At 42.7% G+C, this 13,767-nt stretch overlaps 1 protein-coding gene across 1 annotated transcript in view; it reads right to left on the reverse strand.

Moving 5' to 3' along the window:
• Positions 1-13,767, reverse strand: part of LOC134530979 (phenoloxidase-activating factor 2) — a 28,200-nt gene that overhangs the window by 9,516 nt on the left and 4,917 nt on the right. Inside the window, exon 2 of the mRNA XM_063366368.1 lies at positions 1,007-1,247. Within this exon, the coding sequence (XP_063222438.1) occupies positions 1,007-1,245 (239 nt within the window). The 5' untranslated portion in view covers positions 1,246-1,247. The remainder of the gene's footprint in view (positions 1-1,006; positions 1,248-13,767) is intronic.

The following is a 13,767-nucleotide window of genomic DNA, read 5'->3' on the forward strand; positions in this document are numbered from 1 at the left end:
CACAAAAATAGCTGCCATTGTGATGATTATAAATTTAGTAACAAATGATGTTAAAACGTTTTCATTGGGGTGAAATTCCCCAGCCAGGCGAGAAGATGGTACGAACATGCGAGGGCATCACGACGCCCACACGAAGATGAGAGGGCATCACGACGCCCACACGAACATGCGAGGGCATCACGACGCCCACACGAAGATGAGAGGGCATCACGACGCCCACACGAACATGCGAGGGCATCACGACGCCCACACGAACATGCGAGGGCATCACGACGCCCACACGAACATGCGAGGGCATCACGACGCCCACACGAACATGCGAGGGCATCACGACGCCCACACGAACATGCGAGGGCATCACGACGCCCACACGAACATGCGAGGGCATCACGACGCCCACACGAACATGCGAGGGCATCACGACGCCCACACGAACATGCGAGGGCATCACGACGCCCACACGAACATGCGAGGGCATCACGACGCCCACACGAACATGCGAGGGCATCACGACGTCCACACGAACATGCGTGGGCATCACGACGCCCACACGAACATGCGAGGGCATCACGACGCCCACACGAACATGCGAGGGCATCACGACGCCCACACGAACATGCGAGGGCATCACGACGCCCACACGAACATGCGAGGGCATCACGACGCCCACACGAACATGCGAGGGCATCACGACGCCCACACGAACATGCGAGGGCATCACGACGCCCACACGAACATGCGAGGGCATCACGACGCCCACACGAACATGCGAGGGCATCACGACGCCCACACGAACATGCGAGGGCATCACGACGCCCACACGAACATGCGAGGGCATCACGACGCCCACACGAACATGCGAGGGCATCACGACGCCCACACGAACATGCGAGGATATCACGACGCCCACACGAACCAGAGAGGGAGCCGACGTGCAACTCACCCGGAAGCCGTGCGCACAGGGCAAAAGCAATGCTTGTTAGTGCCGCGGGACTGAAAGCGAGACCTGATGTCGATGAGGCCCACTCCGTCCGTGATGATGGAGTTGTTGAGGCACAGGTAGTAGGGCACGCACTCGCAGTCCAGCGGGTTGTAGGCGCCGGGGGCCGTGCTGCCCGCCTCCGTCCTGGGCGAGCTGTCCAGCGTGGCCTTGTAGTTGTCCAGCAGGGAGTCCAGGTCGCCGGTCTCCGGACGACAGGAGCCGCCGGCCAGCACCGCCAGCAACACCAGAGCGAGCATGTTCATGTCTGGAACAAACCAACCCACCTGGAGCTCCAGGGACGTGGCCTAGGGGTCCGGACCCCTCCCTCCCAGCACAAAAAAAGGCTGACAAAATACGACAATAATGGCAACTTAGCTACGTGAGGTGACAAGACAGAATAGTTTGGAAGGATTATTGTAATACAAAGTGGACTACAATAATGTGTTTCTTCCCCATTATAGCCCGATATGCATCATACACAGATGTTTATGTAGAGAAGTGAAGTAGAGATTCTAATGTGACAAATCATTTTTCTTTTTAAATGTTATTATAAACAAAAATTCCTCATAAAAATTATAAAATCGTTCCTTCAGAGAATCCTGGCTACGGCTCTGTTTAATCTTTCAGTGTGTTGTGTCTTTGGTATAGTTTCGATTATGAATAGTTTCCCCGAATCCAGCATAGTTCGATATTTACCTTAGACTACGAACACTTGAACCAAGTTGTACCCAATACTCAGAAACTGTGCCTTACCGAATTATAGGACAAAATTACTAAATATTTAAAAAATACACTGTGGCCTAGATAAATTTCCTTAAATTTTGTAAGTTTACAGGCGGGATTACTGGGCAGAGTGGGAATGGCCGTGGATTTTTACATATATTGTAAAATATACACTATTTTTTGCTTGAATCGATCGCTCTAAATAAACTCCATACACAAAACACGAATCTCCGCGCTATCAGGTCTGAGTCGCGAGTTGCACTGAGTAGAAAGGAGAGAGAGAGCGCCGGTTTTGACCCAACTGCGCGGTTCCCCTTCCCCGCCAACCAGCCCGCCCGCGTCACAAACTATAGATGGTATCTGCGAGCTGACTATATACGTTAAATGACACCACATTTACTTCTCTAAGACTATTAGTTAGGGAATTATTAAGGCTAGACGATGTAGACCTTTTCGTTACTGTACAAATTTCTGTTAAGGTACCCGGTGTGATTTTAAGACATTTCAAGTAAAAAAAAAAGTAAGCAAGTCTTCATAGTTAGAATTTGTGCGACTTTATACACCTATGTTATTATACTTAGTAAGCTTCATTTTTGTAAATAACTGTGATATTAAAAAAAATATTGTTACGACCTATGTGGGGAGAACTAGGTTTCGTAAGGGATATCCCAATGAAGTTTTATCACAGTTTTAATAATTACTAATATTTACATTAATAATAAATAATTCAAATCACTAGAACTTAAAAGTGTTTATTCTAAAGTCACTCAATGTCTGTCAAATTCCGCACTTTGCAATCCTCACTGGAGCTGGACTACGCAGTTGTTCGCCCCTTACCTCGCGCCACTCACTTGCCGCACTCTCGCCATTCAGTCGAACTCCGCGTCGCGCCACACTCGTGAAGGAGCGGGGGGTCTCACAACCTCTTCGCCGATGTCACACTTCCCTTCGCTCGCGGAACTCTCGGAACTCCGGAACTGACGCGGAATTAGCTCGGAACTCCTGCGAAGGCTTGCGTCACCCTTTTATACTAGTGGGTCGAATTTTCATAACAGACGAGAACGGCTGTGACGTGTCGCGTCATCCCGAGCCGACCCAAACGCCCGAACAGTCCAGAAAACCGGCGTCCATTCACGCCACTCCACGAGGTGGCCCACGGAATTCGCAAGGCCGCTCAGCGATAGATAACAGCGCAGAGAAAAGACGGATGCGCTGCTAGACGGGGGGAAGAGGGGTATCGACGGCCAGGGACGTGTGGCATACCTTACGTCAGTGGACGGCGCGTGACGCCAGTGACCGTGCAGGGCCGCCAGCCAGCTCCAAACCTGGCGCGTGTCGTGGTCATGTCTCCGTTCTTAACAATATCCATGTGTCTAGTAGAGCGTGTCCTCCAGCTAGTACCTGTTGCTGACCTCGCCCGACCACTCGCACGCCGGCCCGCGGGCCCGCGACGGTCAAGGCCGCCCGGCCGCGCGGTTCCCGAGGCCGCTCTGCCTCGCCGCAGGCTGCAGCTCGGGCTCTTCCCGCGAGTGGACAAGACAAGCGCGTTTACTCGGGCCGGCGGGTTTTGTAGCTCAATGCTCTCTACACGTCCCCACGCTCCTCTAGGACATAGGGACCTTCACTTTACATATTGAAAAAAAAAAAAAAAACTACGCCACATTATTCCACGAAGCTGTGACTTCCTTAAGAATTTGAGCAAAAAGACTGGAATAAGGGTGTATTATATTCATACAAATAAACATTTAGCATAAATAACCCAAATTATCACTATAAGGAAAGTGGCTTATGCAATGAACTATCCCAAACAAGTTGAACTGCCATTTAAAAAGCAATCTAAAATTCTTAACACTACTAGCATTCTCACAATAGTAGTGAGTTAAACGAAAGTAAAAAGCCTACAAGATAAAATACTGATACAATTCTCATAAGTATGCTATGCTTAAAAGATACTCTTTCAAAAAAATATGTTACCACCGTAACTATTACACTACTATCCAATTTACGTAAAATGATCTTATTTATTTGTTAAACCAGAAAAAAAATCAGTAAATACCCTAACTTTGTTAACTTACTAAAAATAAAATATTTTAGGCAAGGTATACAAAAATACATAATAAAACCAAATATTTTTTAAAATATTCCTATGAGCCTCTGTAAAGTTTATGCTCTACAGTTAAATACGCTAAATTTAATAATAATATTCTACGCAAGTTTGTTCACTATTTATATTTGTATCAACATATTTTTCCGGCCGAATTATGCCTCAGAGGGAGGTTCACATTTCCGGGTGCTATACGCGTATTCAATAGTTTATACGATGATTTATTTGCCACGTCTCGTAACGCAACACATTCGTGGAAATACGTAGTTGAACGCAACTGCCCCTCGAATGGGACTGGACAGACTAACTTTTTTTTCTGCAAATGGTTAATTCGGCGAATTTTCAGCGGTGTTCACTGCTCACCCGATGTGCCCCCACAAATCTTCCTAACTAGGACTCAGGCTAGCCGAATGCTTAATTCCAAATAGCCGTCAGCTACGGAAAACACCAGCAGTTTTCTGCCACAGATCCATCAGTTCCTCGTAGCTCGCAGAAGACACTGGAAACCATCCACACGCCTGTGATTCGCAACGTAATTTTTGAAACCGTTTTCGTTGTACAAATTACGCACCGCACGTAAAACTATTACTTCTAATAGTTTTCCTGTAAGTGGTGCTAAATTCAAAAGTTTCCGAGCACGTGGCGCCCACTCAGCTGGGTTGTTGTCTGGCTTGTCATGTTCCACCTCCCCTCGCTCGGCTGTCCCCTTCTTCCAAGGTGGTTACGTCACTCCTGACTCCGGGGGATAAATCAATTCATTAACTGTTGATTTTACATGCAGAATATATAACAGGCCAAAAATAAATATAAAAACTATCAAAGATTCCGAACTTTTCAAAACGGCTCTTCTTACACTAAAATTAATAATTTTATTATAGCTCGTTGCTACTGGGTTTTTCCAGATTGTTACTGCCAGTCCGTATCAACTGTCCCATAAATATACTAATGCAAACGCCCCCCCCCCCCCTTGCCCCATGAATGTTAATTAAAAAAACATATACATTATAATTAACATTAGATAATTATATATAAAATAAATATTAATTGAAAGCTTATTTAGGAGACTTTTAAACAAGTGACGTAGTCCACACAAAGTCCTTTTTTACGGTGTAGTCTTGTATCCTCCACCCGTTCGTTCCGTCCGTGCTTTACCCTCGTCGTCTCTCATGCGTTCGTATCAGGCCACACAGTTAACACTTTTCTACCACGCCATAGACTCAAGGAATTTATGTTCAAGTAGTTAGCGCCGAAGTGGTGAAAGGGCCTTGCATAGAAGGACTTCGAAAGCAATCCGCCAGCCGTGTCGAAGTGATTAAGTAAATAACGCTACAGTGGACAGGCAATCTCGTCTGTGCTGGATTGAAGGGGAGGAGGAATTCGAGACTTTCGGAAAAAGGTTAAGTTTGGTCTCGACGTCTGGTCAGTTCATCCTTTCGGCGGGCTTGATCACTGACACGTCACGGTTTTGTGTCCGCGTGTCCGCGTGTCCGACAACAACACCCGAGCGCGACCCCAAATCTGGCCCACGCTGTGGTGCGTCAAAATAGTGAATACTTGAGCTTCTTATTGGCCCCAAAATCTTCTGAGTTAATAATGTTCCACGTTTATGTACGCCAAAACATACGCGTGAAATATGACACAAAGCTATGGTACCACTAGAAGACATGTATGTGCTTTAGGATATTACTAATACCTTTAACTTGTTCGGATATAATTTCTGGAGTATTATATTGAACTTTCATTATTGAAAAAAAAAAATTTAAGTAAACATAAATTTAGAAATAAAATAACAACACATTTGTTTAATTAAAGATGTTGTTTTATGTTTTGGACAGAAAGTTAAATAATCAACTTCTCACTGATTGAAACGTGATTAGTATTTTAATAATATATGCAAGATTCACAGAGTTACAAACAGAGAGACTTGATTAAAATTCATTTCACCAGTAGACTTGTGTATCAAATGCATTTATAACATTATTTTTGCTGAATAAGTGAAGTTATACGTGGCATTAACAATTAAGTGTTGTATTAAACATGTAAAATTTGTCTTATGTGTTTGTGAATATTTTTTTTTATTGTTAAATGAGTTTTAATTTCATGTGTGTAAATTAGTGTGTATTTATTTAATTTTTGTGTTAAAGCAACATTAATTGGTAATTAGGTAGAATTGTGTGTCATATAGCATATGTATTAACCAGAACACCGTGCAGGCCACCAAGTGGTTGCTGAGCCCACAGCCTCTGAGGTCCCGCGGTCTTAAGCCGCGACGCACGACCAAGCGATGTTGCAACCCTGCCAACAAACAAATATTTTCCTAGATATTTTGTAATTCCCTGGCTCTCCCCAGTTGTTCTTTGACACCGCGCCGTCTCGTCGCCAGTCCGCGCGAGAGACCGGCTGGAGCGTTGCCCGAGCCGCTGATCCCATCTCGACACGTGACCCGGGTCGCCCAACACTCACAGGCCCCCGGTCAGTCACGAGCGTACACCCAACTTCTCCGCTCACTCGAGCATCTTCGCGGTCGGAATAGCAATCATAACTCAGTTGGTGCTGTCTGGCAGCGGAGTGAGTGGCCAGTGCAGCCACTCACCACCAGGTGCGAGCGACCCTGGTCATGAATCAGCCAATAGATACAAACATGAAAACGGTCTACGCGTCCCAGTTCCCAATCCCCTCCCCCCCCCCTTTTCCGTGCAGATTCTTTTCTACTCTGTTCAACTCTCAATCCGGACCATCTTCTGTATCTTGTAAACTCCTACACAATTAATGCATGCTTTTGCATCCCGCATGTCTGTGCCCAGGGTTTTTTTACCTGTGTACATGCAGGTTTTATCTGGGTCTAACTAGTTCTAAGTTAAAGGAGTTTGTCATGACGCCAATTACCACCATGGCTGGCCAATCCCCTCCTAGCACACGATGCATGGCTAATCCCAGCATGACCAGGTGTATAGGCTTCGGCCTGAGACACACCTAGGTCCTTTCCTAACCCGGACCCTCTACAATACACTTATATTTAGTTAGGTTAGTGAAAGAATAATTCAGTTATACTCTAAGTTTAATTATAGCAAATTAAGGTATGTCGTAAGATTTTAGTCAAATATCACTAAGTACTTTATACTTAGTAATAGTATTAATATAACAAAAAACTTCTTACAAATATATATATATATATATAATACAACATAATTAGCTTTAGCCTATTATGTTAATTTTAGGCTAAGCAATGTGCATCCATTCATAAATAATTTGCAGGGGGCACTGCACACTATATCTTTTAATCAATTGCCTAGTTGGTTTGTAACTTTGTTGTTTTTACTTCTTTCTCTGGTTTTCAGGTGCTGCTGGAAGCCGGATGGATTGTGAGTTCTGCCACCCAACACCACGGGCGCATCCGTCTCTGGTTGTCAAAATCCAGGTGCGACCTAATTATGAAGGCGGACCTCGCGTCCAAATGTACAACCCCCCGCCTGGTAGAATATTTTCTACTTCGACAAACTGTTCATCCGGACCATCTATCTCCTGAATTCCCACACACTATTAATGCGTGCCTATTGCAACCCGAGTGCCTGAACCGGGGGTTCTTCCTGCGTCTATGCAGATTTAACGCGGGTCCAATTTTTAATAGTTTTAGTCTAGAGTTAAGATTGGGAAGTTAGTCATGGCATAATCGCTGTCATGGCTAAGCGCTGTATGACTAGACGCATAGGCTTTGGCCTGAGACGCACTTAGCTCCCTCCCTAGCTCAAATCTATCCTAAATATACACGTAAGTTTTAGTTATGTTAGGAAATAAATGCTAGAGAATTAATAAATTGTCAATATTTTAAGGTAGGTATTTTAAAAGTTGGTGACATTACATAAATAACTTTTTAAGTATGTTATGACCCTTTAATCGGGCGGAAACATACAATAAATACAAAATCTTTAAAAAAATATATTCTTTAAAAATTATTTACTTATTCATGTACCCGACACAAAACATACGAACTTTCCATTTTATTTGTGATCACTAAGATTAAAATTTCCGAATAAATATTTGCAAACTTTTTTATATATAAAGTACCTAACAAAACCTACCTATTATATTAACAGGAAGAAAAAAAATGTGTGCGTGGAGTCAACGCGCGACAGAGGTGAAACTTCTTGCAAATTATATTAGGTATAGGAAACATAACTCTCTTTGGATGAGGTAGCACATAAAAAAATATATATATGAGTGCTATATTACGTTATTGCGCAAGTATGCAAGATTAAAAAATGCAAGTAAGTGAGTGTGCAAGAATGAAAGTATGTAAATGTGCAAGTTTGCAAGAATGCAAGTTTGCAAAAATGCAAAGTTTGCAAATATGCAAGAATGCCAGAATGTTGCGTCATTTCTACCTCTTCCCTGCCGTCTCCTCATCTACCGGTTCCCGCACCCAGAACCCAACTATTCCCCTCCTCTCCCGGTTCCCCTAACAAGTACCTGACTATTCGCCCCGTGCGATCAGAATTTCCGTAACGCTGGTAAATTATAGCGCGCCCCCCCCCCCCCCCCCCTCAGCAAAGAAGTTTCGCTTCAGAAGAGACAAAGATGCACGAACATGGCTTATCCGAGCGCTTGATGAATCCAGGGTCTCGGGGCGGGTCTCTCGTCTCTGGAGTCCAAGGCGAGCCACATCAAGGACTCTCTGGCGCCGCTTGCGTGGCCGAGAGTGTGTAACAAGCGCAAGCAAACACCGCTCGCATTTGGAGGATCGTCGGTTCGGTCCCGACGAATGCACTAGGTGGCAACTTTCCCATTGCACGAATTTACTTGAGCAGGGTATAGGTATATACTCTGCAGGCGAGAATGGCCCACGTCGTGGCGCGTCAAAATTTGCAAGTGAATACTTGATCTACTTATTGGCACCAAACTCTTATGATTTAATAATGTAATGGCCCACGTGATACTTTTTCCGACTAATTCCGTGCATGTAAACTATTTAAGTCAAAAGGAGATTAGATATATACAGTGTAAACGTGCATAGACTCTACAAAATACGTATTGGAAAAATAATGATACACAAATGGGAAATGTTATCGGCAACTTCCAGGGCAATGCCAGTTACAGAAGCATGAGTGGAATCTAAGAATTGCAATATGCAAACTTTTACTCATGTTCGCTGATCAGTCAGTTGGTTTGTGAAGAGGTCCGGTCCGAAACTCAGAAATAAAATAAACAATTTTTCCAAGTATGTAAGCTTTTCTTTTTATCTTTCGTCATAATTCATTACACATTCCTTGTTCTTTAATTATAATTAAACAATTTATCTGTAAAAATTTTTTTGTAGTTTCACGTCTCGCCGCTCGGTCGTGTTTTACACTCTCGTCTGTGTTAGTATAGAGCTGTCCGCTCGGGCGGAAAACTGCGCCAGGCTCGCAAGCGCGCTGCGACTGGTCACGTGTGCGCGGCCAGTTAGCGCCAGTCGCTTGTCCAGACAACACGCAGCAGGGTGTGCCGCAAACTGCGTCCCCATCAACCAGGCGACGAAAATGCCACCAGGGTCGTCGAGAGAGACCAAAGGCCCTGGGGCAAAGAATTTTATCGGGCCCCTTCCCCATTACTACGTGCTAAATTTTTCAAACCCTAAAATTCAAAACAATTCTAAGGACTGTAAACGTTACAGTGGCCATAACTGTAAACGTGACCTGAGCCTATTGCATAATTTGTAGGTTTTCAATTAATTATATTAGCAGAAGACGTAATTTCATCGTACTCTCAGGGTAGAATCATTAATTTTAAAAAAAAATCGAAACTCAACTGGGCCCCGAGTATTTTGCCCCCTCTTCCCCTCTCTCTTGACGGCCCTGAATGCCACTCATTACTTGTGTTAATAATGCGCAGAATGTGTGTTATCTATGGTAAAAAAAAAAAAAAGTGGTTTTAGCAGTGACAGAAGATTGCAAGTTAGGTATAGTTCTTGGGGTACTAATTTTTCAACTGTCAATTGCAAAGCATCTCACAATGTTTATTTGCGTACACATAACCATATGATGTTTACAGACAAGGGTAGGATATATGCAGACTATTAGAAACGCTTCTGAGAAAGTGTCAAATCTGTCAGGCCTACAAGCATAACTACGTGCGGAGACTATAATTGAGTGGTCTAGTAGGGACTCGAGAATCTAACCCGCGCCTGGTTAGTTATTAATTGATCCCTTCTAATCGTGGGTACATAGGTGGAAAGTAAATGTCTGGGATTCGGGAGTGCGAGTTGAATTGCCGGTGGACTGCGGCGCGTCGGGCGTCCTCATGCCCTCGACCAATCAGGGGCATCCAGGCTCCCCGCTCCCAGACAAGCAGCGCGCTTCTCGGCCTGCTTTTAGTTTCCTTGCGTTACGTGTTCACGTCTTATCGACGGCGAGTTTATTATCGGAGAAAACCACCCGATTTGAAAACTACTCGAGAATTCCGAGTGGGGTCTGTTTGCGAATAGCATTTAAAAATTCGCCGAGGTCCGATAAGTATTTTTGTTTCCGGACTAAGTTACTGTATTTTTAAAGAGCTAAAATGGCTAAAAGTCGGGTTTTCAGAGTAATTTTTAGGCATAAAACAGCCGGTAGAGATTCTTGAAAGTACTTAATATGAGACTTGCATTACACCTTTATCTTAATTTCTCAGCCATTTAATGTCACGGTCACCGCTCCAATCTCACTGTTATCCTAAGCACGACGAGAAGACTGCGTGCCAGTCCAGAGCCTTGCGCTTAGAGGCGATACCGCGCAAGAAGAACAAGCGATCGTCACGCTTATCATCCCGCCTCACTTACACAGATACACACCTGACCAGGCGGGACCCTTAAGGGCCGGTTTCACCAGTCGAGTTGAAAATCCCGATGATGTTATCGAGATAAAAAGTTAATCTTCCATTTCTATCTCGATAAAGTTATATGTGTTTCACCACATATTATCTTTCTCTGAGAAAATCGAGATAAGTTTAACTCGATCTTCTGAAATTATCGCGATTTTCTGTTTGTAAACACCTTTCGTTATCAAAGTTTGGCTAGAAATTTCGTAGGCTACTATGGCGAGCCAAGGCTGTAATTTGTCAAAGAAGCAGAGAAATAAAAATACATCGCAGCAGGAGAAATACATTCTTTTAGATTTAGTAACTGAACATTTCAATATCATTGAAAATAAAAAAACAGATGGTGTTTCACAGCAACAAAAAATGAAGCAGTGGCAAATACTTGCAGATACTTTCAATTGTATGTCTGGAGAACATCACAGGACTGCAGAAAATTTAAAAGCGGTGTGGGAGAATCTCAAAAAGCACACGCGAAAGACTTCTGCTGATCAACGAGTTCAAGTATTAACTGGAACAGGTAATATATTTTTTGTCTGTATATCCTGGTACATTATATTTAGGTACAGCAGGTATGCATTTTTATCCATAATGCAATTTTACGAATTGTTAACATGTGCAATAACAATTTTTTTAGTTACTTGAATTAATTGTAATATATTAAAGAGGTATCTTGGGTGGAGTTGGAATCAGAACTATAACCTTTGCACTGTCAAGAAGACACTTCGCACTATACCACCAGTGGATATGAAATATACACCACATAACTAAATTAATTCTGTATTTTTTCAGGTGGAGGTCCTTCAAAAACAGTTAGTAAGGATCCCATTTGTGAGAGAGTGCAGAGCCTAATCAAACCGACTATCGATGGTGCCAAGAATCCCTTCGATTCAGATTCAGATTCAGATGCAATAATATTACCATTTGATGCATCAAATAGGCCTACTGATGAGGATGACAGCATTCAACTGGATGTCGGAGCAGAAGTGGATGTTTCTTTCGTGGAGACGGCAGAGACAGTTAGTAGGCCTACACTTTATTTTGAGAAAACCTAATGGATGTGTCACTGTGCATAGTTATGCTTATTAATCATGTATAGCTATAGCCTATGCACTGTGTTAACTTTATTTCTCTCACATAATGTTCAAATTTAATTTTTCCACAGGTAACTCTTCCAAATGGCGACTGGACGCATTATACTCCAGCCATGCTCAGCAGTCCTGTGTGTTCTGCCCTTCGACACTCCAATAACAACTCGGCTATCACAAACACAGTGCAGACCAATACTACTGATTCATGCAGTGCAAGTAGTGGGAAGGCAATGCCTCCTAGCAGTAGGGGAAATGCTTCAGTGCAATCTCCCTTTACTAGCAAGCGGCGACCAACCCCGGCCACCAAAGTGAAAGAAGTAAGTGCTGTCAATGCAGCAAAAATCGAACTAATTGAACTTGCAAAAAAACATGCAATCGAGGAAAAAGAAGTTATGAAAGAAATCTGGGAACTGCGGTTACAACAAGAACGAGAAAAAGTAAAGCAGGAAAAGCTGCAAACTGAACTTTTATCTTTACAAATCTTGAAAATAAAGAAAGAACTAGAACATTTGCAGTAATTTAATTGTTCTTATGTATTAAACATTTGCTCAACTATCATGACATAATTGTTATATATTACATGTATATTTACAAAGTGATATTCATTGTGCCTATTAACAAACAGTTTCAAGTACAAATGTTAAGAATTATATAAAAGATAATACATGTTCGCTTATGTCACATTATTTTGTATGATCTAAGCAGTTGTACAATGCAAATGTATTAAAATATTCCATACATCTTGCTATATGTAGTTATTTTCACCAGCAAATCTTCAAGTTGATGGCATCTCTGTGTGACATATAGATCAGTATGACCTACAACAAACTGAAAATACACAGAGTGATAAATAATCGTATCTTAAATAAGTATTACAACACACACACATATATAGGTATTTAATTATAGGTATATGTAAATTTCATTTACCTCCTGAAATAGTTTTCAATCAGTAAATGCCTGACACTGTCATATCTGGGCCTTCTGTTTGCATTTTCGTTGTTCTGCTGTACATTTCCTTCCTCAAGCAACTGTTGCCAAGGGAGGTGGAGATTGAGGTTAGGGTCGTCTGGAGGGAGTTCTTCCCCAGTTTGTCGCAGGATATTATGCAGCACCGCAGTCGCTACAATGATGGCAAACGAATGTTCTAATGACACTCTCAATCCTAAAGATAAGACCGGGAAACGTCGCTTCCAGCAACCGAATGTTCGCTCTACAGGATTTCTTGACCTAATTTGCGACTCATTAAATAGGTGTTCCTGTGGACTTCTGGGATTATCTAATGGAGGCATTAGATATGACCTACAAGCATAGCCCGCATCAACAAGTAGTACAGAATCACCATACTCCCCTCTCTCAAAACATGCCCTTCTGTTGCTATTGTTGAATATGGTACTATCATGTGAGGAACCAGGCCATCGTGCAACAATATCTGTAATTTCCAATTTTGTATTACAAATTACTTGCACATTCACAGAGAAGTAACCTTTTCTGTTACGGTAGAATTCTGCATTGTTTCCACCTGCAACAAACATAAAACAAGCTTGTATGTGGATTGCAATGTTTAATAAAAAGGTAGCATAAAATCAGTGTTTAAACCAACCTGGTGACTGGATTTTTACATGAGTGCAATCCATAGCACCAATAGCCCTGGGAAATTTAGCAATTGCATAGAAATCCCTTTGTGCTAAATTCAGTTCTTCCATCGTCTCTGGGAATTTAATGAACTGCGGTCGAAGAGATGCAATTGCGGAGCTAACCCTATGTATTATTCGGTGAGCTGTGGGTTTACTAAAGCCAGCATAATCCCCAATGGTTAGCTGGTTACAGCCTGTAGCATAAAATCGAAGTGTAGCCAGCAGTTGGTTCATTGGCGACACTGACATATTCCTGTGAAAGACGAAAAAAGTATGTTGAAGGTTGTAATGTAATGTTCGTATAAATGAGTTTTATTTTACTTGTCTATGATTTCATATACATATTTATTATTCTACAGAAACAATTAACATTAGGAAATAATATTAATATAAACTTACTTT

This window comes from Bacillus rossius, chromosome 3, assembly GCF_032445375.1.
Source record: "Bacillus rossius redtenbacheri isolate Brsri chromosome 3, Brsri_v3, whole genome shotgun sequence".
NCBI classification, from domain to species: Eukaryota; Metazoa; Arthropoda; class Insecta; order Phasmatodea; family Bacillidae; genus Bacillus; species Bacillus rossius.